At 36.6% G+C, this 26423-nt stretch overlaps 1 protein-coding gene across 3 annotated transcripts; it reads right to left on the reverse strand.

Moving 5' to 3' along the window:
• Positions 1-2439: 2439 nt before the first annotated feature.
• LOC136265803 (leucine-rich repeat serine/threonine-protein kinase 1-like) lies at positions 2440-25701 on the reverse strand. Of its 3 annotated transcripts, XM_066060721.1 has the most exons (22): positions 25329-25700; positions 23810-23841; positions 23712-23759; positions 22666-22816; positions 22523-22613; positions 21006-22478; positions 20061-20152; positions 19798-19904; positions 19504-19620; positions 19215-19449; positions 15957-16086; positions 15837-15904; positions 15686-15790; positions 14405-14677; positions 13551-14338; positions 13319-13429; positions 11505-11780; positions 11120-11410; positions 7817-7951; positions 3813-4112; positions 3119-3755; positions 2440-3063 (listed from the first exon to the last, which is right to left on the reverse strand). In XM_066060721.1, the coding sequence occupies exons 1-22, from the start codon at positions 25537-25539 to the stop codon at positions 2699-2701; spliced, it is 6036 nt and encodes a 2011-aa protein (XP_065916793.1). In that variant the 5' UTR covers positions 25540-25700; the 3' UTR covers positions 2440-2698. The 3 variants fall into 3 exon arrangements, with proteins under 3 accessions (XP_065916793.1, XP_065916792.1, XP_065916794.1); XM_066060720.1 differs by having other exon boundaries at positions 13551-14677; positions 25329-25701; XM_066060722.1 differs by lacking the exons at positions 22523-22613; positions 23712-23759; positions 23810-23841; positions 25329-25700 and having other exon boundaries at positions 13551-14677; positions 22666-22784.
• Positions 25702-26423: the final 722 nt, after the last annotated feature.

Raw genomic sequence — 26423 nt, forward strand, 5'->3', positions numbered from 1 at the left:
CATGAATTTTCCAAAATGTTCACCTATTTTACTCTTTGGTGTTCCCGTTATGCTTGCCTATAATCAGTGAATGCTCTATTAGAGTATTTCAATACAAAGTGACTATTTTATTAGAGAGATAAGGAGCTACGTATAGTGCATTTGAGTGGATTCTCTTACAATTTTCACTGACTGCTCTATTAGGGAGTATTGAATCCACGTCATCATTATGCTGGCATATTTGATGCACGCCTAGTGCTGGTACTTAAAGTTCTTTATGACTGTATGCAGGTCTGATGTTCATGGAAGGATGATCAGTAAGTTTAGCCACCACAAAGTCAAAGATAATTAAAAATTAAGTTCAATAATTTGTAACTAATTGGTTGATGAAATAGTTCTTGCATTCAAAATTAATGTAACCTATGCACATTGGAATTATGTTATTTATAATTTGACTTTCTAGTCTTTGTAGAGTAAAAAATGGGCATTTTGTGCACTTTGTGATACAATTCTGAAACTTTCCACATAATATAAATTACACTCCTTTTTTATAAGTGCCTCTGCAGATGTGACCTTTACAGCCATTTTTATAAATTCACCACGTCTATTTCTTTCCCTGAGGCATTATTTTCACACTGTTAAAAATTAAAGGTGTTGACCTAAGAAACAACTTGGCTTGTATAGACTTCGAAGTTATGACCATTTTTATTAGTAACAAAATTCTTGGAATTAATTTACCATCGGGGTATAATTACCAATGCGTAGGTAACCTATATAATTTCACGGCTTATATATAAACGGTCATAACTTTGAAACAAAATCACCTATTATTTCAAATAAAAATCAAGGTGTTACTTTAGCAAGACCATTAATTTGAAACCATGTTTTTAACCATGGAAAATAATGCCTCAGAGTGAAAAAGGATAAATTTTCAATGCAAAGATGCATATAGCTGTAAAGGTCACCAAAGGTCAAATCTGTGATGACAGTCATGACACTACGAAATTAAATGTCATAAGGAGTGGAATTTGTGTGGAAATAAAGTTTCAGAAATGATGCACTTTTTTCACTTCTATCTAGTTTAACCACATGAGATTATTGGGTTGCTGGTGATATTATAGGACAGCTGTAGGAAAAAGAACAACAAAAGCCAGTGCTAGCATAACTGTACAGATACAAAAAATGATATCTAATACAAAACAACCCAACCATGAGTGCAGCCTATCCAACAATAGGCTAGTATGAAAAAGATGTGGTATCAATTGTGGCGGCAAAGAAATGGCTGCAATGATATACTGTCACTTAATTATAATTTTGCAATGTGACTCACATTACAAAATTATAATTGACAGTGTATCATTGCAGCCATTTCTTGGCCAGGTGATATTACATCTTTTTCATACTAGTTGATAGGCCGTACCCTTTTTCACAGTTGTGCTGTTTTGGATTAAATAAATTAAAATTGTTATCAGTATATATTTCTTAGTAGGTACCTGCAAGAAAACATACTGAAAGTCTATCAAATTGAGTAGCTATATAAGTTATAGTTAAACCCCACCACGAGTAGGATTAGGATATCATTGTTATCAACTAGATATAATATCCTACAAGTGCAAGTGGAGTTTAACTAGCTTCTATCCCACACTTTGAAGTAGTCTAGTTTATAAACGTGTTAATAAGCATGTCAGTTGTATATGGCTGAATATGTAGTTTTTGTGATAGTATGGCTTCAATTTTTTGCTGAACATGTACAGTAGTTTTATAGTGTGCATGGCTTCAAATTTTGCTTAACTTGTAGATTTTATGGTGTGTATGGCTTGTGGTTGACCTTTATATTATGTATATGTACTTGAAGTAAAATACTGATGTCTTAAAACACTATTATTGTTCAGAAATAGAAATGATACCTTCAGATTTCAGCATAATGGCAGTAAGCAAAATACATAGCTTACTACACTAGCTATACAGATACTACACTATACAGATAGCAAACTATGTCGTTCTTTCAGTAAACCTTTTCAAAAGAGTTATAGTGGAGAGAGCATACAGTTATAACAATTATGACAAGACCCAAAAGTGTGAAAGGTGACAAATGGAGCGATTATAGTCTTCTTCACTTTTGGTTTTACTCAGCCTTAGCTTCATACCACTGACACCAATAATTGATCCATGCGTTGACTTTACTAAAGGGATGCTGTACTGCAGAAAACTACTAGAGGAAGTGCATTACAGTACAAAGTGACATTCCATAACTTCTAGAACATATAACAGCTGACCAATCTAAAATATATCTAAGTGTGAAAAAAAGAATCCCATTCTATCGCAAGTAAGTGTTAGCTAATGTTTTACATACTTGTTTTGTTAATTGTTATACCAAAGCAAATTAAATCACTTTGTAGCTGAATGCTGATTGCCATGCACTTTCAATCATGTCACCATTGCCTATTCTTGTTAACAAAGTTAAAAATCCAATGTATGCATAATATTATAATACAGTGATAGCCAAAGGCACCAACATACATTCCCTCATTAATGACAAGTGCATGAGTTAATTATATTGACAGGCAATATAATTGACATGCAAAAATTATTGGTACACAAATAAAATACAAATTGCCCCAATGATAGATATTGTGCATGTGTGTGCTTATTTATAACAATCTCTACACATATGTGCAGTCAACTATAGACACTACATGACTGCACAGTTCATGTTCCTTCAAGTCTTTGGAAGAACCCATATGATAAAATACAAATTTTGGTCAGAAATGTCATTATTGTATTTAAAAAGATCTTGATATCCAGCTCCCATGCCAAGCAAAACATCACAGCAAACATGTGGCCTCAATGAGTTGTCATCAGTTAATTTAGATACACTACCTATGTTAGTTAGAAACCCCTTGGTGTTCATTCTTCCATGCAACACAAACAAATTATTGAGTAACGCTGACTGATGGTGACAGAGCAAAAGGCTACAATGATAATTGGCACTGTCACTGATTGCTTCATTCAGATTGAAACTGTATACACTTCCAATAGTATCTGTGACATATAAGGTAGCCCCAAGTGGAAGGATGATGCTAGCTACACAAATATAATGCTGGGGCAATAAATTTTACATACCACAGCATAAACGTACCTGGTGAATGAAGATGATCTAGTTTGATCACAGTGACTAGTGTCGGTTGATCTCCAACACTCCAGCAGGAAACGACACTTCCACAATTGTGTAGGGCATACATGTAGACAATATTACTTGTAGAGTGGGGACAAGATTTCAACTGCATGATGCTGGAGTCTTGTGGGATATCTGCAGAGCTTGCATGGGCACTAAATGTTGCTTTCACATATGGCTGAGAATTGCCTTGTGGAGTAGTGATAACTTTTATGGTACTCAGATCACACCCACACCACAAATCATTGTTCGCACTGTTACACACTTCAGCAGTACACATCTGTGGTCCTGAAGTTGAAATGGTGGAAACAATGTTGGCTTTGAAGTTACTTAAGTCATTATGTAATGTAAAGGTTAGCCGAAGATCTACAAAAGCTATAACACCACTCTTGTATGTTAGAGCCAGTAATCTAGCCTGACTGTCAATGGTAATCATCTCAATCAAATCTTCATCATCAAACTTAAACTCTTCTGTTTGGTGTACAATGCTGAGAGTAGTGGCACTAACAACTGTTATTGTTCCATGTTGTGATGCCATCCACACATGCATGCCAAGTTGACACATGGATACAACAAGAGTCTCAATTTGTATGGGAGTACCCTGCAGAGGTTTGGTGAAGGTTATTATACAATGTACATGTCATGGAGTGTTACCAACCTCAAACAAGTTAACATGACTGCAACTCTCTGGTTTAGCAAATTCGTAAACAGATACTTCACAATCCCCATCATTGGTGGTGTGAGCCAACCATAGTGACTGTTGATCCTCAACAGTAACAACCAGAGCAGCAGACACTACACTGTATGGTAGTTCAGTGTTGTAAGTGTTTGTCAGTTTGAGACAATCTGGTGATTGGAGTATGGAAACTATTTCCTGAGCAGTTGGCCTGGCAGCATACTCTTGAGCCCAACAGTTCACCACTAGTTCTTTCAGTATGATCGGGTAATTGGGATTTTCCTACAAGCAAAGTATTCATGCCAAAGTATTTACAGGCAAGAGCATATAACCATGCAGTAAACAAATAGATCTCATAAAATGTTTGAAATGTGCACTGACACATTGCAATCCTCAAATACGCAAAAAGAATGGAGAGTGAAACATCAACCCATACAATTTCCAGAAATGCGACATCATCTACCTATTTACGGTGATAATTAAGTTGAAAGTATATTCTTACGTTTATACGTGAATCAAGACACATGGTAGTGTGTCATACAGCCAAGAAAACTGATTTGCCTTACCACGTGTATATGGAATTTTTACACATACATAGGTCCATGCTACCTTCTCCAAATAAAATGATTTTTATGCTGCAAATTCCCTCCACCTACAGTGTTCCATGAACATACCAAATTTGAGCAAAATTACCATATGCATTTGTGAAATATGAGCTCTCAAATATGTGTTCATTTTTTCCTTCATTTTGGGGGCTTGGATTTCTTTTGCAAACTTTTCAAAGCCATTATAACATGTAAATGCATATAAGGACCTATAAGTATAATTACATACTAAGTTTGGTGCAAATCTGATCAATGTTTGAGTGCTAGCTTAGCTGCCTTAATACTTGTGCTGGGCGGCATTGAAAAATAGCAAACGGTATACTTTCCATAAAAAGTATCATGGTATTACTAAATATCACGGTATTACTAAATATCACAGTATTAATGTAAAAGACATTAGCATTAAAGTAACTGCTATTTATCTCAACAAAAGCACCAAATACCCATGGTAGCTCAGCAAACTTAAAAGTTCAATAAAACATCTTCACAAACAGTAACTTAAAAAATTACTTAGAACAGTCACTAAGAACTTTAAAAGTACATGAAAAATCTTTTAATCAGAACAGGGACCCATCTTCACCACTGAATTCAGCTGACCAACTCACTTAACTTTATAATCTACACTAATTATCAAGACACATGGTAGTGCATGTGTCATGCGGCCAAGAAAGCTGGCGACCACACCATGAGTATATTAACAGGAAGAAAGAAAACAGCTTTTTCATGCGTGCATAGCTCCATGGCCCCTTCTCCAAAGCACACTATTTTTGCATTATAACTGTCCCCCAGGTAGGGTACGCCACACAGCAAATTTATTAAATTCGCAACAGCCATTTGCAATATATGGGCGTTCAAAAGTTCATTTGAATCTCTTTGTTTTTTTCTTCTAATGTCGTATGGGGGGCTATGGGGGCTTCGATTTCTTTTCGCACACTTTGCAAAAATTGCTATAAAATGCAAACATGTAACTTGATTGCCTTGATCTTTGGCACAAATGAAGAGTGTGTAACGGTGGATTCATGTACTAAGTTTGTTGTGAATCTGAGGAATATTCAAGGAGTTATGGGCATTTATTCACATAAAAAATGATCAAACTTCTGTCACGGCTACAGGGTAAACCGAGCATAGAAATAACTTGAAAATTGGTGTGTAGATAGGCTGATCATCGTAGCAGTGCCTTTTGATAGTGTGAATAGCAATAGAGTTACAGCGACAAAGTTATAAAGCAAAAACCAAGCAAGTATAAAATAGCGGGATTGAGATACTCTAATAGAGCAATCACCGCGGGGTTAAAAAGGTGTGCAAAAAATGTCGAAAAAAAAACCTACCAGAGTTTGAACCAGGGACCTCCATACCTAACACCTGCATCCTTAACCACTGAATCACTGCTACCTTGGCTGATCACTTCACATAATTTCTGCTTTATAAATGAAATTTCTAGTTGAAATCTGCTTATAATCAAACATTTGTAATTTCATAGATCTACCAATAGAAGTACTAGATTGTTCTAGAACATTCTATGTATGTTCTATTAGAAGTCCTCAAAAAAATGTGCACTCTATTAGAGTATTACAATACAGTGAAACCTGTCTAATCAGGTTACTGCATAAAGAGGTCACCTGTCTAAACTGGCCATTATAAAAATCCCCACATGTGCCAACTGTATACAAAGTGACCTGCGTAATGCAGCCACCTCCTTAATGAGGTCAGAAAATTTGCCCTTATGATGACCGGAATAGACAGGTTTCACTGTACTATATATTATCAAATATTGAATTAAATCATGCAATGAAATACATTTATAAGTCTGTCTTCAATAATCATCATTGTATCTACATAGAAAAGAAGAAATGTGAGTAAAAACAAACCTCAAAGTCAGCCATAGGCTGGTTTTGGGGCCTTATAAAGTATAAAAAGAAGTGAAATCCACACAAAAACAGCCAAGCTGTGAAAAATGGTGCGGCCTTAAAACCTGGGTGAAAAAAAGAAAGGTGGTGGCCAAGAAAAAATGGCTGCAATGATGTTAATGCTAAAAAGTTTCAATAATGGCTGTGTGCATTGTTAAAATTTATTAGCATTAACATCATTGCAGCCATTTCTTGGCCGCCACCTTTGATTTCACAACTTTTTTCACCCAGGCTTTTGAGGCTGCACCATTTTTTCACAGCTTGGTTGTTTTTGTGTGGATACTACTTACTTATCAGACTTACATACACATGTACGGCAATACTGATATCTGAGTTTGTACATTAATGGAAATAAATAAACTTATATTAAAAAAATATTCTAGTTTAAACATATCCAATAGTATGTTCGTAAATCTGCCAATGGATAATCTAGATTGTAGGGTTGTACAAATACTTAAATCAATATCGGTACTGAGATTGCAAGTGTTGGCATTGGTCAATTACGAGGTCTATATCACCGATATATTATTTATGTTGTATAAATACTATTACAAGCCAAGCATTTGTGCAAGTGACTTCATGGTGCAGTGGTAACTGCTGAAATTCTGTGAGTGGGTGGGGATTCCAGCTGGGTTTGATTCACAGTATAAACATGTGATTTTTTTTCTTTACTGGAGGTTTTTCATACATAACATCTTTTTTTGTACAGTTGATTTGTAGTAACAAATCAGACCAGTGTCTTCTCAAAATGCTTTACAAAAAGGCATGGGTAACTAAATACAGTATTGAATTGCTGGAAAACATTTGAATTAACCAGTGAAAAAGCTACACTTGTATCTCAAAATAAGGGATATCAGTTACACTTTTGAACTATCAACTGTTTCTGTAATATTAGTTTGTCAGAAAACCTGTTTAGTACTTGATAATAAATATCACATATTGGATCAGATGTAAAAATGTAGTATCTAGTATATTGTTCTTATGAAACTATTACAGCAGAAATCCTTGAAAAAATGTACACTCTATTAGAGTATTACAAGAACAATTAACAAATAGTAGTCAACTTAAGTCTGAAATACAATACTATTGTATTGTAACTTCTGTCTTCCATATAATCACCATTGTATGATAAAATAACAAGCCTAAAGGCCAGTTTATGACCAGTTATGGGATATACAAATAATAATAAAACATAAGTAGTGAAATCCATGAAAAACAGTCGAGCTGTAAAAAGAGTGTGGCCTTCAAAAGCCTGGGTGAAAATCTTGTGAAATCAATGGAGGCAGCCAAGAAATGGCTGCAATGATGTCAATGCTAATAAGTTATAATTAACAAGTCCATCATTAAAGTTTATTAGCATGGCAGCCATTTCTTGACCACCACTTTGATTTCACAACTTTTCACCTAGACTTTTGATGGCTGCACCCTTTTTACAGCTTAGCTGTTTTTGCAAGGATTTGAATTAATGACAAACCTCTTCAGTAAGTATTGAAGGCCTCAAACCATTTCTGATATTCCAGTCAAACTCTTGAGATTTAATACTTAGAGGAGGAAGAACTTGCAAAGTCATCAGCTCATAGATTGTCATCCCCAGTGAAAATATGTCAACCTATAGTACACAGAATTGAAAGCAAGCAAACACTAATACATAATACCTCAACTGTAGCAATAAAGAATATCATACAGTATTATATCATACAGTACTATCGTACTGTATAGTAGGGGTTGGAAAGAAATCATATGGTTTTGTGGATTTTCGCACCTTAAAAAACAGACTTGCAATAAGTTTTACCCAAAAAAACCACCCGGAATACATTAGTACTGCTGTAACGATGCTGTACCTTGGTTAAATGAAGCGAAAAGTCGTACATTTCGATGTACAATGTTTTTAAAATTTCAAAATTCACCTGGATTTTGTCTGCCTGCCTGCCTGCCTGCCTGCCTGCCTGCCTGCCTGCCTGCCTGCCTGCCTGCCTGCCTGCCGGGTGTCTGTATTTAGCAGATCACGGATCAACGGATCACGTGATATGCATGCTCAACTCGATTTTGAGCACTGGGAAATATTTATACCCTAGTGTAACATACAGCATACTGTAGAATTTATATTTTATCCACAGGTAGAAAGCCTGAAGAGATTTCAATCGATACTATATAACTATAATAATTAGAGCGCGCGCGCATTAAAAATTTAACACACGTACAGAGTAAGATAACACAAGTACAGAGTAAGATGATTTTAATTCACCTTAAAACTGAATCACTGATGTAATCTTTACACCAACACAATAATCAATAGACTAGTTCTGTATTGCAAAAACAAACGACAAAGGATACACGCCAACATATTAGAAGCCTATTCACACGTGAGTGCGCTAGCGTATCCTTTGTCGTTTGTTTTTGCAATACAGAACTAGTCTATTGAATATTGTGTTGGTGTAAAGAATACATCAGTGATTCAGTTTTAAGGTGAATTAAAATAATCTTACTCTGTACGTGTGTTAAATTTTTAATACGCGCGCTCTAATTATTATAGTTATGTAGTATCGATTGAAATCTCTTCAGGCTCCCTACCTGTGGATAAAATATAAATTCTACAGTATGCTGTATGTTACACTAGGGTATAAATATTTCCCAGTGCTCAAAATCGAGTTGAGCATGCATATCACGTGATCCGCCGATCCGTTGATCCGTGATCCGCTAAATATAGACGCCCCTGCCTGCCTGCCTGCCTGCCTGCCTGCCTGCCTGCCTGCCTGCCTGCCTGCCTGCCTGCCTGCCTGCCTGCCTGCCTGCCTGCCTGCCTGCCTGCTGTAAGACCCGGTTGTGCTAGGTCTACGGCTCCAGAAATTTCAGACAGCTAAGGTAATGATGGCGGATTCACGAATCGTGTTCTGATTACGTTCTGTCCACTGCACCATGCTGTTTGCTTTCATCATTCATTCGTTTCTTTGTTCTTCTTGAAGGATAATTAATAGTTGCAGCACTTAATAGTTGCAGAGTGTGCCACAACCCAAACATGTGATTTTAACAAAGTGTGAGTACGTGTGTGTAAGAGGAGGGTGAACGGGTGCAGTACCCAAGGAGTTGTCTCTAGCATTTATTAACACTGGGTAGTCATTTTATATAGTCTTAATTACCAGTTCAGCTTTTTTGTGAAGTAGCTAGCTAATAATGTCCACCAAAATGACATCTCTAAACTTGAAATGATTCAACATCGAGCTGCTCGTTTTGTCTTAAATAAGCCTTGGAACAGACACCACCGTGACAGTATCACAGACATGCTAAATGAACTAAATTGGCCATCTTTACAAGAACGTAGAAAGCAAGCACGCCTCATCTTATTGTACAAGATGGTTAATCATTTATTACTGGTCCCAAATCACTGTCAGTCATCATTAAATCAAAATGCTACCTGAGCCCATCACGATCAGAAATTTAATCATATACAATCTTCAGTAAACACGTATCTCTATTCATTCCTACCCAGAACTATTCCCCATTGGAACGATTTATGTATCCCAACCATTGATCTTGAAACATTGAAACAATTAACTACTCCTACTTTATAATTGTAACTTACCACTTATTGTAACTTAGTATTTATCACTCACTGTAAATTTAGTAATCTAGCGCTTATTATAACTAACCACTTACTGTAATTTAGCACTCATTGTACTATGAACCTAACACCTATTGTAACTTAGCACTTATTGTAACTTAGCACTAATCATTATTGTAACTTAGAATAGACACTTATGTTATTGTAACTTAAACTAGGCACTTATGTGTACGTACCGTGTACATTAGCGTTAAAACCCTGTTGGGTGATTGCTCATTAATAAATAAATAATGTCTTTGAGGGGTGGATTCACCTCGAGATCCAGACTTCTAAAAGCGAGGATTCCATTCTTAAAGGTGGGCTTTCCAGCAATGTTTTACTGTAAATCACCATTAGAAATGCAGCTGAAGCCTTTAACAGTTACTGTAATAGCATTAAAAGACAATATGATAACTATTTTTAGAGACGCTTATTGCATACGAAGGTAAAAGATAGCTGCTTCAAGTGATATTTATACTATGTGGAAAACAAAGAGTATAATATAGCTAGCTAGGCAAAATAAGTAAAGAAACTAGCTATTTAAAAAATTAAAAATTGTAAAAGGAAGTAGGGATTGGTATAACATACATGCTACAAAAAGTAAGGAAACAAGCTTAAAAACATTACAGTTGAAATGAGAAATGATCCAGTAGTAAAAAGTAAGGAAACAAGATTAGACAACTACTTGCTAAAATGAGACACACTTTAATCCCTACTTTTGGCTAATTTGATGGTATCATTTCAGGATGCTAGCCAAAAGTATAGGGATTAAAGTGTGTCTCATTTAGCAAGTAGTCGTCTAATGTTGTTTCCTTACTTTTTACTACTGGATCATTTCTTATTTCAACTGTAACATTTTTAAGCTTGTTTCCTTACTATTTGTAGCATATCAACCCCTACTTTGAAATTTTTAATTTTATAAATAGCTAGTTAAACATAATATTTTGTAATTTGGTCTGATAAAAACAATCTTATATGTACGTATATCACAATTATATAGCATTCCAGATAATTATCCAAGTTTAATTACTTTCTATGTCTGTAATGAATATATTTAAACCTTCTATTTAAACCTTCTTAAAATTATTATTATTACAGAGTTTTGTGTTGTTGCAGTATTCACAAAAGTTATGATTTTTCAAGTGGAAAGGCTGTAAGACTAGTTATTACAGAACACACCTTTTCACCAAGTGGTTCTAATCCATGATATTCCATAACTTCAGGAGCAGTGTGGCCTGGAGTAGATGGCTTTCTGTAAAAGCCCTCAGGGCCTACGAATGCTGATACACCTAGATCAGCCAGCTTTACTAAAGCTCCTCCATTCTGACAAGCTGTACACCTCAGAGATGTATCTTTAGCAGTAAAACAATCATGACCAGCTTGTGGGAAACTAAACACCAGTATATTATCAGGTTTGATGTCATAGTGGACTATGGCCTTACTGTGAAGGTAAACCAGTGCTGATGACACCTAAAATACAACACAAACAACAATTACAGCCTAAACAGTAAATAGCTGTTGGCAATCCATATTTAAACTATGATTCATATATAATAATGGTTACCTGCTTGGCAGTTTCAACTAGCGATTCAGGACACAGGTAGTATCCAGTGCTGCTGTAGGCTTTAAGAAGATTCTTTACATTGCCAAAGGGAGCACATTCCATCACAAACGATAATGTCGATATACAAAACCCAATACATTTAATAATATTGGTATGATCTATGGAGAGAATCTTGTTCAGTTCTTGTCGCACTAAGGAGTAAACTTGGGGTATATCATCTTCCATACCATCAGGAGATGTTCGGGTGCAAGATTTAACAGCTACTGCGATGCCTCTCTGAAAAAGGTGTAATGCTACTGTTATAATAGTACAATAAATGTTCTGAACTCCAGCCAAGCTGTATGAAAAGAGGCATGGCTTCCATAACAGTGTGAGCTTTAAAAGTTGTGAAATCAATGGTGGCAGTGATACAAAATGTCTTCCATATAACATCAACAACATTGTAGCCATTTTTAAACCAAAACCTTTGACATAACAACTTTTTAAACTCAGACTGTTGTGAAGGCCACACCCCTTGGCTGTTTTTGGCATAAGTATCACTTTTTGTTTGTCTTATTTCTACATGCATCACAAATAATTCACTCTAATAAAGAAGCAGATATGCAGAACCTTCTATTGCTAAAGAACTATTAGCATCGAGGCTACCTCAAGGGTTTTTTCTCCTTTCTACAACCTTTTCAACACTTTTTATATAACATCTTTAAACAGGCTGTAGGACTAGGTGTCCTATAGACCTTCAGCACTTGGGCTGTAAAGCCATAACAAAAAAGATACTTTTATTTAGAGCAGATTTAAGCTAGGACTTCCATTTATAAAGTAAACATCTACAGAGTTTGTCAGCTTTAATTGGTGGTGGTAGTCCTGGGAATTAAGCGTGTGTTCACTGGTTTGACCTACGCTATCTTTTATAGGCTTTAGTCTATTATGCTCCAAAATCTTTCAATTATTCTTTCTGGTAATTCTTTTTTACTCACTTGTTATTCCCAAAAGTATTCCTGTTTGCCATGGTGTAGAAATCTGATTGAAGATTTTTTATGTCATTACCAAACACATATAGAAAGCACATGATCCTGCTACTTGCAAAGGGGTAGCATAAAGCAGGCCACCAGCAGCCATAGAAAAGGGATAGCTGACTTTGTAATTGTTATTTGTTTTTGCAGCTGGTCTGGAACATTCTTTAATTTTTCACATGCACAAAACGATATGCAATTTGTTATTTCACTAAGCCCTGAATAAATTCAGCTAGCGTTGTTAGGGTTGTAGGCTTGGCAACATATTACACTTGTACTATAATTGTTGAAAAATGCACTATGTGACTCACTAGTTCTTTATCAAATCTGTAAAAATATGGATAATAAATGTGCTTAACCTCCCTTAAATAAATTGAATAAAGTATGTAAAAAAATTGTTCTACAGTAAGTGTTGCATATAAGCATAGGAAGAAAATACAAAGTAAAGAGGGAAAACTTTGAAGGCATGTATCTCAGAGATGGCAAGATCAATTTAGCTCATGTTTGGTGTCCCATCCCATAAGAATGCAAGTCATTTACTTCCCTCAACAGTAAGCATGACCAAGCTACGGATGCACGAAAACTCTTAGTTCTGAATAAAACACACTGGTCTGTCACATGCCTGTGCCTGCTTTTAAATTGTATCTTAAGTCATTTCATCACACTACAAGTAAGATGTATTAGTGTACTGCACAAAAATAACATGCAATAGTTGTGTATACTGCATGGAGGTATTTAGTCAATGTAAAATGTTTCATGTAGTTAGCATGCATACAAACACACCCTGTTAACTACGTACATTACCTTCAAATATTTCATTTTTTCAACTTTTCCAAATCCTCCTTTTCCCAATGTTTTGTTTTCATTTTGGAGTTGTGATGTGTCAATTTTGTCTACTAAAATATCATCAAACACCTACAGCAGGACAATGATATCATCATTACCTGTACTCTCATCTTATTCTCTGAGAATGCATACTTTACAGGTAGTAGCTACTATGTTCTATAATTATATAAGAAATTGTTTTACTACTTACCAGGTCAGGTGCAAGGTGTTTGATTAGCAAACTGTCATGATGAAGACAATTAATAGTGTCAGATTTTTGCACCTGTACTAGAACTGCCTGGACAGTGAAGGCTACACAATTATTAAGACACTCATAACTATTTCCATATGTTGAAAATTCTATTGTACGGCTGTCAATAACACATTTGTCATCATAACAATAAGGGCAGGGAATCAGTTGGAACACATCATCATTATTTGAGTAAATTCCTTTATCAAGCTGGCCCTCAAACCAATCCATTAGAACTTCATCCACTATCTCCAAGATGTGCGATAAAATCTGCACACTCATAACATCAGAATAGTGCACTTTGCTACCTTGTTGTGTACGAGAGATCATCTCATAATCTGGTACACTTATTTCAAAGCCTTCCTTACATTTAAGGTCAGCTAGTCTGTCTGTGTTGTGTGGCGTATATATCAACATGCCATCATCTATTTTACTCATAGTGGCAGAAATAGGAATCTTATCATTGTTTTTATTGTTAGCAGTACAAAATGCATTGATACGAAATATAATATGTTCTCCCAAAGAAAGCTCAATGCAGTTTCCATAGCAAGACCACCTACACAACAATTCGCCTATCAAAGCAGTGTCATTTGTAGCAATATGTTTATACGATATTTGTGGAATACAGTTATCACAGATGATTTTATGGAAGCTATTGAAATTTCCTGATGATAATAATCGTGATAGTAATTTTGGCCAAAAACTCACAGGCAAATAATGAACAAGGAATATCCTCCGGTAACACACTCCTGTAAAGTGTAATAAAATGTAGTTAATTGTTGTCTGTTGAGCAGTTGAAGAGTACAAGTGTATACCTCGTGCAGGAGTGACACAATGGTCAACAAAGTACAATTTTTTTGATCTTCTTTGAGGAAAATTACCCTGTTCAGTTGCAAACAGTTTTTCAGGATATATGTTCTGCAGAAGAGATGGCATCAGCAGTGTATGGGAACTGAGCGGAACAATGAGCCCACACTTCTGTAATAATAAAATGATAGGATCTATCAGGAAAGGTGCAAGTTTTAGCTTTCTTGTAAGAAACTCTTCCAGCTTAACTTTGCTAACTTTCCCATCACCAGTAGCAGTATCTATGTAGTATAATAAATCATAATGACAAAGGCCACACATAGGAAATACTATATAGTTCATACTGGACAACTAAGAAAATATGTCAGTGAAGTTGTATTATATCCCATACCCAATGTGTAGTTCAGTGTAGAGTATAATTTCATTACACTTAATATGTGACTGGATTTCGGAAAAACAATCCAAATCGCACATTAAAAGTTTTGAGATAAACGGTTTTAAAGAATTTAAGCCAGCATAACTCTCCAAGGATAGCAAGCACGCATATGAAATTTACACTAAAGATGCATCAATCTGTTACCTTGCAGACCACTTCCAGTACTTGTAGCTGATCGTAGAGTTTCCCGCCAAATAAGATAGAAAATCTGAGCAGTTGGACAAGCGAAGTAGTATCACGAGTACTCACAAAGGGGTGGAGGGTGGGGGGTGGCAGGGTGGGCAAGGGTTAGACCTCAAAATGGAGGCAGACCATGATTGGAGTCCAGAGACGAGATTACAGGGATGTGATGGCTCCTTAGTGGTTGATATGTAGCAAAATCCACAGAAAAAACGTCTGGCCAACATTATCAGGCTGTCCACCAGTAAACCACTGATTCTTGCCAAGCCAGGTCCTTCACAAGGCCTAAAACTGCCATTCGAGCTCTACACACACCCCAGAAAAGACGTCTGTTGAAACCAGCTTCGAGTAGTTTGAGTGGTACTGAGTGTCAAAACTACTAGTACGATAGTGTAGCTATCCACTGGAGGTGTTAGTTTGATTTTGACAGATGTGCAATTATAGGATCAGTTCTGTAAAATCTGGTCACACATATTAACTACAGCTCAATCTGTTGTCTGATGCTCACAGATGCTGTAATTAAGATGTTGTATGAAGTACCTGGCCAAGCCATGTATGCTTATTTTAAAGAACACATAGTGGACATACACAAATAACATATGACCTAAAATGACAGGGATAATTATCAAGTCAGAACTACTGGATCGCATATGGCTCTTAGTCATGTACTTACAATCAAACTGCAAAGTTAAAATGAGTGTTAGCACATCAAAGAGCCACTGTGAGTCCACAAAGCAAAATGTTTGATTATCCACAGATCCTAAATCCATTAACTTTCCTATGAGCACGCATATGCAATTACAGTATACAGTTGACTTGCATACCATGTTCTTTGATGTATGTAACAGCAACAAGGATTTCAGCCTTTTGTAAATCGTACTGCTCTCCCAAACTACACACCGACAACATCATAATAATACCAAATAAAGGAAAGCAACTATTACCTAACAATATCCTTCCACACCACAACAGGTAGCGACTTGTCATTCATCTTGTTAAGAATCTTTTCCTGTAGTCTATAGTAACTTGCTGGGATTGTCATGCTTGACAATCTTTGAGTGTACAGCTTGTCACCTAACATTATAACAATACCACAACCTTCTACACAAGCACAAGAATGACAAGGCAGAAATAAATAGCCAGCACCATTGATACTAATTGACAAAATAACTTAAGGGCACAAATATATAGCTTTAGTCAATACTTCTAAAAACCAGGCATCCATGCTATCCCTTTCTAGGTAATTACATATTATTAATCACATACAAAAACTAATTTGATACAAATGCTATGCTATTATTTATTTAGCTAGTTAATTAGATTTTGGTCATATATATTGTAATTTAATACAGTTTGTATTATGTTGCTGTGCACTGCATGCTAACAAAGTATAACTATACAAATTACATGGTGAAGTATGATTTCAACAGTTTATAATCTGTCTACCATGTTTTCTTATGCAAATTCTGTAGATGAAGCTTCAATTAAAGGCGCCTTTTATTTCTCAGTATGAGAATGCCCTCTTTCAACTCTAAGGGATACATTTTTTTACAAGGCTTGCTATGTTGTTTTTGGCTATTAAATTCTAATGGGAAGGTTGTTCACAAAGGTATATACAACAAGCTTTCATGGTCTTCACACATAAGCAACACAGCTGCAAAGGCCTATAGAACATTAAACTTTCCAAACTGTAACCTGGGTAGCTGTTCATCTAAGGTCAAAGCATCAGCTTATCTTACATCAGTTCATCCATCATTGGAGTATGCTGCAGTTGTTTGGGACCTTTTCGTCATAACAATACCCAATGGTTAGTGAAAACACAGCATAGCTAGGGCAGATACATGGATCCTAAATGATGTCAACTGATGCAGCTCAGTTACATCAGGAGTTTATAAGCACAGGCACGTATGAGCTCCTGGCTACATCTATGATGCAACATGTCTTGACCAAGCCTCCAATTATGACAATATTCAATTCTAACAATATTAAGGTAATAACTGCCCGCCCTTACTACCCGATTGCTCTCAAGGTGACGGGAAACAAGGAATCTTATTGTGTTGGCATTAGAGTGCTAAAGATTGATTTAGCCTGTACTGTATATAGGTGTTGGTAAAAGCAGCCATAAAGTTGGCCACAAACTGATCTTGGAGCTTCTAAAATACACAAAAAGTGATAATGTAAAAAGAGCCAAGCTACAAAAAAAAAACAACAGTGAGGCTTTAAAAGGAGTTTAAAACATTAGCAATCAACAGTGGTAGCCAAGATTTAGCTGCAATGATGACAATAACAAATTAACAATCAGTTTATACATGTGCATTACAGCTTGGCAGGATGCCAACAGAGAAGGGGGGTGGGGGAGGGAAATTGGGGCATTTTGCCTTGGGCTCCACTTTGTAAGGGGCCTCTAGCTAGGGATCTTATAGCTACATCATCCACACATACAATAAAACAGTCATACAGTAGTGTAAATCTTCTCCATAGAGTGAAAGACACAAGAAGCTTCAATCTTATAAAGCGCTTAAATAGAGTGCGAATTTTACATCAAGATCGAGATAATACAGCAGTCAGGCAAAATATTCAGTTATAGTAGCTACTCTAACACATGTTATAGAACTTTGCGTGGGCGAGATCAAAGGAAAAAGTGTACTTTAAATTTCATAAAGCACACTCTCAGCCGGCCAACTGCTTCATCGACCACAAAGAGTGCTTTATTGCACCGCAAAGAGTGCTTTATTGAACGAATAAAGCACTCTTTGCGGTGCAATAAAGCACTCTTTGTGGCAATAAAGCACAGTTGGCCACGTGCCTTAGTGTAGGCTAATAGCCTACGGGGCTCGCGCCAGCACGACTAATCACCCAAACCGGTGAAGGCTGATAGCCTCACCGCGCTGAGTGATCAATCACCCCAGCCGATACGAGTTCCACCACTGGATTGCTTTTATAGACATACCTAAATGCTTCGATGATGGGTGGGAGAAGATAACGTTGCTGTTACGTTTGTTAATGTAAACGGACAAGTCCTGGAGATATCACGGAAATACTTCACCATGTGACTCGCAATAGAATTGATTGTGGGTTGCGAGCAAAACCTGCCAAAAGACGCGATGAACGTCTACTGTGCCGAACTATGGTGAAATACGCGTGAGTTACTTTGTTAAACTAGTTTGTGTGCGTTCAGGCTGCTAATAGTTCGTGCAACGCTTGTTAATTACGAGTCCTAGTGTATGGTGAAGCTACACGACTAGAAAGTTCCATAAATCATTTAAAGCATAGCCTTGCTCGTGCTATATGAAAAATAAAGTACTCGGCGCTTGGCCTCGTACTTTATTTTTCATATACCACTCGCGGCTATGCTTTAACATATACGTATAGTTAGTGTTTAATAATTTTCTAGGTGGTACACACTTGGCAGAAAGCTTGCTATAAAATATGCACGTTTGAGTCACCATAATAAATAGAGTATTCACCACTCTCATATTCAATCACAGAGGGTCTAACTTTCTGGGGAGTATTCTCCCAGACCCCCTAGGTTGGCAACCTCCACATGCTAATAGCTGTTTCCTATACCTATATCTGCCCCCTAAATTCTCAGCTCTGCAGCTTGGTCATTTGGGCTTGACTGACTGACTGACTGACAGTTAAAATATTGACTGAATGGGTGCATTGACAATTCTAAGACAAACATGTAATTGAATATTAAGAGTATGGTAAGTCACTATATCAAGCATGTATATTAGTGATGTGCGATATTAGGATTTTGGTTTCGGTATGATATCGATACGATAATTGGTAAAATATTGAAATTTCGATACTTTTCAATATTTTTTCTTTTGATTAATTACGTGAGGCAAATGTTTATAATTAACAGCTATGCTTTATAGAATTTGTGTTGAAGGTAATAACAAGCCTTGGAAACTGGTAGACGCTTTTTAAAATGGCTAAACTGAGCTTCATTTCTACCGTGATTGCACAATCACACACCAAAAGTTGTAAATTACCAAACCATATTACTCAATATATTGAAAATTTAGCAAAATATTCACTATACGATAGATATTGATATCAGTTATAAAAATATTGAGATTCGATACGATATCAGTATTGGAAAAAATATTGCAATGTCGATAATTTTTCGGCATATTGCACATCACTAATGTATATGAACTGTTAAGCAAAAATATGTTTTAAGCCCCGACACTAACCTAGGTATGATTTTATTCGACCAGCAGTTTCATACAAGCAATGAATTAGTTCTTCAACGCTATCATTGCATTTTCCTTTACAAGAGACAAACTTAATGGCCCTTATGCTGGGATAGAATTCACATGAATAAATCCCTTGAATTATCTCCACTAGGTGATCTTTTTTCTTGTCAAAATTATCAACAAGGTCAATGTGAGTACCCACCATTACCACTGCAGAATATCTTGCTCTGGCCTGTTTAAAGATAAACATATTTAATCTGGATATCACAACTGGCTACTGCATTACTTTAATCGCCAAGAGATATTCCTTAAGATCCTTAACAGCAGTCAACCCATCACAAACTCTCCAGCACAAAACGTACAATGATTTACGACAAATATAGCATTGATGAACAGGAGAGTACTACAGTAAATATACACCATCACACTATTTTTTTAAATAAATACACATGTTAAATTTAATAATTTATTAAAGTATACAAATCACTCTGCTAAGTATGGCTGTGAGCTGTCTAGCAAATGACTTTACATATTATACGAGCGCCAAAGGTCTAGCTCAATAGTATCGACTACCACTTACTTTTCCAGAAAAATCCCTGACATAGAAGCACATTTTTGGAATAGACACTTTTGGATAGAGCCATATTTCTTGACTAATTCCAACTGTTGGTTTAAGGAGTGAGTGATCTACAATATATACAGTACATATAGTATGAAAATGTATAAACCTGCTTGTAATTTATTAGTTAGTACAAGACTGGTTCACAAAAGTGAAAAACAATTGGATGAATACACGGATTATAAAAATGAACACAACACACCAGTAAACACAATAGCATTTACCATTGACATCTCTCAAGTGATGAAGGAGGGTAGTTTTCCCACAACTACCAAGTCCCATGAGAAACACTTTAACTGCTGGAACTCCATCATAGCTATTACACAAAATTAAAAATATATAAATCACAGTTACATAGATTTAGCATAGGCCTAGCTGCTAAATACATACCATAGAGCTTGGTAGGCACATCCACTTAACATACATCACTTTTGTTAAGCACATGTGCCTAATAAAAAAAACATTGTCATAAGTATTATGAGTTCACTCTGTATGGGTGGTGTGGCTTATAGTCACCATAGTTTTGTGTAAATCCTTTGTGTAGAGCATACTGTAGAAAGCCCTTTCATTTGCTAAGCATAGTGAATGGCATGTTTTTACTGGACATGTGTACCATGTGAAATTTCACACCTCGTGCCATTGACAAACCACTAGCATTTCTTCTCTTGTATAGCTGTACCTCTTGTTGGAGCTTTGTGTTTGTCCAGACGCACCACAACACAAGTCATGTTCCAATACTGTATCAAATAATTAGTCTTACAATAGTGTGTGCGTTTGGACAGGCTTTTGTTAAACATTAAATTTAGTGAACCAGTTTCACTTATCAATCGTTTGATACAAATACTGTTCCATTTTATGTCACTACTGAAACCATTGGTCCAAAATACTTGCTAGACTCATACTCCATGCAATACTGACACAAAAAACCTGTCGCAGTATTTTGCACATGATTTGTGCTGTGCTTTCAACCATGATTAAGTACAAGAAACACTTAATAAAATGTGCTTAATATATAATTGCACTTAACAACCAGGTTTTACGGTAGGTCAACTACGATGGATGTGAAAATTATATAGTGAATGGCAAAATAAAAGCTAAACATACTGCACGTCTGGAAGCACATATAATTAACTAGTGGACAAACACCAAATGCTTCAATAATATTTTACCGTATCTGTCTAAGAAACATTAGCTTTTCCTTCACTGTAGTAAATTTGTTTAATTCTGACACCAGGGGATCAGTTAATCCATCACAATTGAAATTTAGTAGCCGCTCCATGCTGCAAATTTTCTTTTCAATTCTCAGTTCCTTATTGTGACCAATATGCAATGTGTGGATATCTGCCATCTTGCTTAAGTGCTCAGGAAGTTGCAGTAAGTTGCAGTTGTTCAACAAAAGATTATTTAAGTTTGGGAAAAACAGATTTACTAAAGCAGTCCCACTGTGTAAATTATCGTGATGCATAACAACATTTTCCAAGCCAGCATTATGTGACAAATTCAATTTCTTGAGTTGTGCAAGTGTGTTGTGTCTCATGTGTTTGCACCGCAAAGCATCATCATAGCTAGTATTGACATAACATCGATAATTGTCTTTATAAGGTATCAGTGAGAATATTGCACTATCTTCTGATTGTAACTTATTGTGGCTAATATCCAGTCCCTCCAACAAGGCTGGCAACTCGTCAATGGTACAACATGACGAGATATTGTTATTGGAAATATCCAAACATGTCAAGTTTGGAAAGTAGCAAGCTAAACAGTTAGGGAAATCATCTAGAGATGCGTAACTAATATTCAAATAGTTCAATGGAGAGCCATCAAGGTTTTGATCAAGAAGAGTTATAAAATCTTCACATTCGCTGAGTATTTTACTCCTGCTTCGTACTTTGTGTGTTGACCCTTTTAGAAATGAAGTTGATCTAGATTTTGTAGATTGTGAAGATGATCTGTGATCTGACTGGAATAATCTGCCAAGCTCTGTGTGTGATAGATTTAGGCTTTTTAAGTTTTTAGACAGCCACCATTTGTCTGGAAGTGAATCAATTGGATTATATGAGACGTCCAGTTTCTTTAAAAATGGCAAGTCAAACAATTCAATGGGAAGTCTTGTAAGAGAATTATAAGAAAGATTCACCTCATATAAAGAACAAGAATCTAATGATAGATTAGAAAATGGAAGATCCAATAGGGAATTATGGCTAATATTGAGGGTACACAAGTACTGCAATGCAAATAACTTAGATGGAAAATGAGAGATTTTAGTATAAGAGAGATCAATATGTGTAAGGTGATTGTCATCAGATTGTCTTCTAACAAACGCATCAATACATTCATCAAGAGACTTGTCCCACAGGGACAAAGACAATGGTGTTTCCACAAATCTTGTAGTTCCTTGTCCATAGATGTATTCCTCCTGCACATTTGCTATTACATTAAGCGGCAGTCTGCTGTATGTCAGTATCGTTTCTAGAAGCATTTGACTAGCACTAGCAGCACTGTGAATTAGGGTGTGTCCATTCAACCCCTCTGTCCCTCCTAACAAATACTGCATTATGTTGGTGCTTTGGGTTCGCACAAATGCACTATACATCACCAATATGCAGCGTACAACATCATCATCTACCAAAGTACAAACTGCCCTGCATGTGGATATAAAAATTAAATAGAAATTATATTGACTTACCACTGTAAGATTTCTTTGTGCAAACACTTAATATCATTATAACCCATCCTGCTTTGGGTACACCTACCACTCCAAATATTTTCTAAAATCTCTATAAGGACAAACTATTTTGATTATAGCACCATGATTCAGTGTATGTATACCTAAAAATGCAGCTCCAATTTTGAAGTTTTGCTTTATTGCTGTTATCTTGGGAGTTTCTTCTTCCTCAGAATTTAATGTTGGATTAGCACCATGTTTGTATAACCAGTAAACAACTTCCAGTAAATTGTTAGTAGTAGTTGGCTTCTTACCCTACAGATAAATAAATGCAACAGCACTTGTACAAGAGTCAATAATATGGTACTTATCTAGAAAAGATGTACCAAAAGGTTCAAGAACTTTGTGCAGACCAATGCTAGTACAATGTATTGCAAAAAAAAAAGTAGAAAAACAAAGGAGGTTGCCTACACCTGCAGATACACAAGTGGACATTTAATTCCTAATTCAGTCTATACCCATGACTAAATTAGGATTAAATGTCTACTATTATATTTGCAGGTGTAGGTAACCTCCCTTGTTTCCCTACTTGCCAGTTTTCCTCTGCAATCAATCCAATTGCCACGGAAAATACGGACGATTCCCATCTACACACTTAGGGGAGCCATCATGCAGCGTTACCATGAATCAACACCTTGGACTGTCAGCAGAAAGAAATGGAACATAAAGGAGGACAAATGTAATTACGTCTATGATGCATGCATTATACGTACTGCAGTATGCCTAAAGGCACCTGTTGGGCTGAAGTGATGCGGTAGCATTAGCAGTTTTTGGGTTATGCTTGTCTGAAGGTGTTAGTAAGTCAATCAGTCAGTCAATCAGTCAGTCAGTAAAAAAATTCTAACTTTGTAGCAATCTATTGGAAGTTTTAGAGTTGTACTGAAGGCAGTTTTGGGCTTGGTTATACTTACCCAATACTGCCAAGTCACTAGGAAGACATTGTGAAGCTGGTTTTTGGGTGATATTTTTGGCCAGAAAAACTCACACCTCTGTTATCCCAATATACCAGATATATATATGTGATTGACAAGATTGTAGCAAACAGCCAACATTGACCTAACACTCAATCACATGTACACTTGAGGTCAGTCACATGTTGTATGGGAGGAATACCATAATAATAACAATACCTTATATAATGTAAACATACCGATACAGTATTCAGGTTTCTTCCTTTAGCAGCTAAGTGTAGAGGAGTCTGTGAACCAGCACAAGTCTTAACTATTAGCATGCATATAATGTCCTTACCTCTCCATGTGAGTTACATTCATCAATCACATCTGTATGGAAAGTACATGTGCATTGAAGCATGAATGACTAATGACTGATTGTTGTTTTAAGACCTCAGGTAGAATTAACCACCTTACTGTCCCCTGGTGGGGTCCTGAGATACTACAGAGTAGTTGTTTATAATACTCTTTCTTATAGTTAATAGTGCTATTTACATGTATACCTTATATAGGCATATTGTTTACCAGTGTAAAGAAGGCGCAGTTACAAATATCTTGTAGGAGAGGGTTATTATTACAAGATCTAAATTTTTGAAAAGCTGTTATAGTATCCTCCATCATAAATTTCTATGATTGTGAAATCTGCGAGACACTCTCTGTAATTCTACTAACAGATCTCTTTTCAATACCTCATTTGATACTAGCTATGGCAAAGTCAAGAATACAGAAGGGTTAGGCAACTCTGCTCACCTGAAAATTTCAGTCTGTTAGTCAACAGAAATTGTTGCCTGATTCCCGAATTTGGGCCTCATACATATACCAAGTGTCCAAATTACTGACACAGGTGTCCTCTTTTCCAAGTGTCCTGATTAACAGCTTCAACTGTAGCTACCTGTATTACTGTGCAGTGCTTATAGTAATAGTTCCTTAGCATGTCTGGAAAATTAGGACACCCTGATGGTCCCAGTGTCCATAATACACATGCAGGTTTCACTGAACAATCTCTACTGCTCCATCATTGTCCAAGCCATTAAAATACATGCATGATGCAGGAATTACAGACCATGTGCACGCCAAGGCGTGGCACTTTATTACATCATCAAAATAACACATATCCGCCATTGTTGAGGGCAAAAAAATTATGCATTCTATGCCTACAATTTTTTTTTAATGCTAATACAAAAGAATTGTACTAAATGATAGAGTAACGCTGGTATAAAGTAAGTTACTGGGTAAAAGTATATAACATATTTGCTGTATGATGAGTTATTCCGCCTAGGGAAGGTTTTTGCAATAGAACGCTCGATACTTTTGCCCTCACTTTTCTCGTAAACTATCGTGAAACTTGAAGCCGTAACAACTTTTTCTGGTTTTTGCCTGACCACACCTTGGCACGCACAAGGTCTATAGCATAGGTATAAGAAAACTTCACAATAAGTCACTATCTATGATTATAGCTGGGTTCCCTATTGCCCTGGTGGCACCCACCCCTTTGCTTACCGAGTGCCTGCTCTCTTCAGTGCTGTCTAGGGGTAAGGGGGGGTGGGGGGGCTGTGGCACAGGCCCCCCTTGATTTATACCCAAAGCCTTAAGAAATGGAAAGGGTTGATCAGTATTCAATGGCATCACAGTAAAATATTCTGGGTTGAGCCCTGGCTAGCATATTCACCATTGTGGGGAACTGGGGGTAGCTATCTACAATCAATAATAGCTCATGGGACATGGGCGTTCTTGAGCTACCTGTAAATTTTCCCGTATACAACTGAAAGCTTTCACTACAATCAATAGCTCATGGGACATGGGCGTTCTTTAGCTACCTGTAAATTTTCCCGTAGACAGCACAGCTTTCACTGTGTCGACGCTGTGAAAATACGACGCCTTCCTCAAGACTTTTCCTCGTAGGTCGCGACAAGCTTCAAGTTCGGCATCATTTAGACCGTCCAGCCATCTCAGTATAAATATAGAGTTGTCCTGAAAAGCAGCCACGTCTAGATCCTCCTCAATGAAATCATCGACTGCTTCCATCATGATCCCACGAGTAGTCCTAGTCCTAGGTTACTGCCCCGGCCGGTAGAAAACGACTTCACAAGTGACGTATTGATATATATGTAGCGGTGACACCCTGAAAATCACAACAGCTGTAGCACTTAGTAAGATTTAGCTACATATTTGGGCGTCTGGATTCAATGGAATGCAATACTCAGCAATAGTGGAATATTATTCATTTATTATTATCACATATCTTTTTTCTTTTTCTTTTTTTGAAAACCACAAGTGCACCCTGTCCAGTTACACTGTCTCACAATTCGTGAAATAACTCCATATTTACTTACCATAGACTCTCAAAATTTGGCAGAGGCACTGGTGAAGCGTTTCTTTACAGGGCTATGGAAAGATTTTTCGCGATTCGCTGTTGACGGGCGTGATATCACTTGTTGAAAAATGCGGGTTTGCATTTTAACCAGTTTCCACGTTGTTATCGTTAAAAAGGATTCCATAGAGTTGTTCTACAAGGTGAGAAACCATAAGAGCCAAGGCGGCTTAGCGCTAGGTTGTTTCTGTGGTGAGTTATTTTTAAAATCGGCTCGTAAGTTCAGAGTTTAATAGCCACGAAATTAAAGCGGGTGATTTCACGGAACTTGGCATGCTAAGCTACAACATTAAAGACTATCATAAGAACCCTTTAAATGTAGACTACATGGTTCACAAGCGGAGTTCTCCACCACCCTAAAATAGCTAATTAAGCGCGTGGGCTAATTTTAATAGTGACAAATGAGCATTGCATGGCTTCACATAATTACTTCAGCGCCACCTTAAAGCGGGTGATTTCACGGAACCATGCTATGCTACAACATTAAAGACTATCATAAGAACCCTATAAATGTAGACTACATGGTTCACAAGCGGAGTTC

The sequence above is a fragment of the Dysidea avara genome, chromosome 9 (assembly GCF_963678975.1).
Source record: "Dysidea avara chromosome 9, odDysAvar1.4, whole genome shotgun sequence".
NCBI lineage: Eukaryota > Metazoa > Porifera > Demospongiae > Dictyoceratida > Dysideidae > Dysidea > Dysidea avara.

Coding starts and splice junctions, on each gene's coding strand:
- LOC136265803 (XM_066060720.1), bottom strand. CDS start 25,539: ATGATGGAAGCAGTCGATGATTTCATTGAGGAGGATCTAGACGTGGCT. Junction 19,905..20,060: donor TCACTTGAGAGATGTCAATG/GTAAATGCTATT, acceptor TATATATTGTAG/ATCACTCACTCCTTAAACCA. Junction 4,113..7,816: donor CTTCAATACTTACTGAAGAG/GTTTGTCATTAA, acceptor CTTTGCTTGTAG/GAAAATCCCAATTACCCGAT.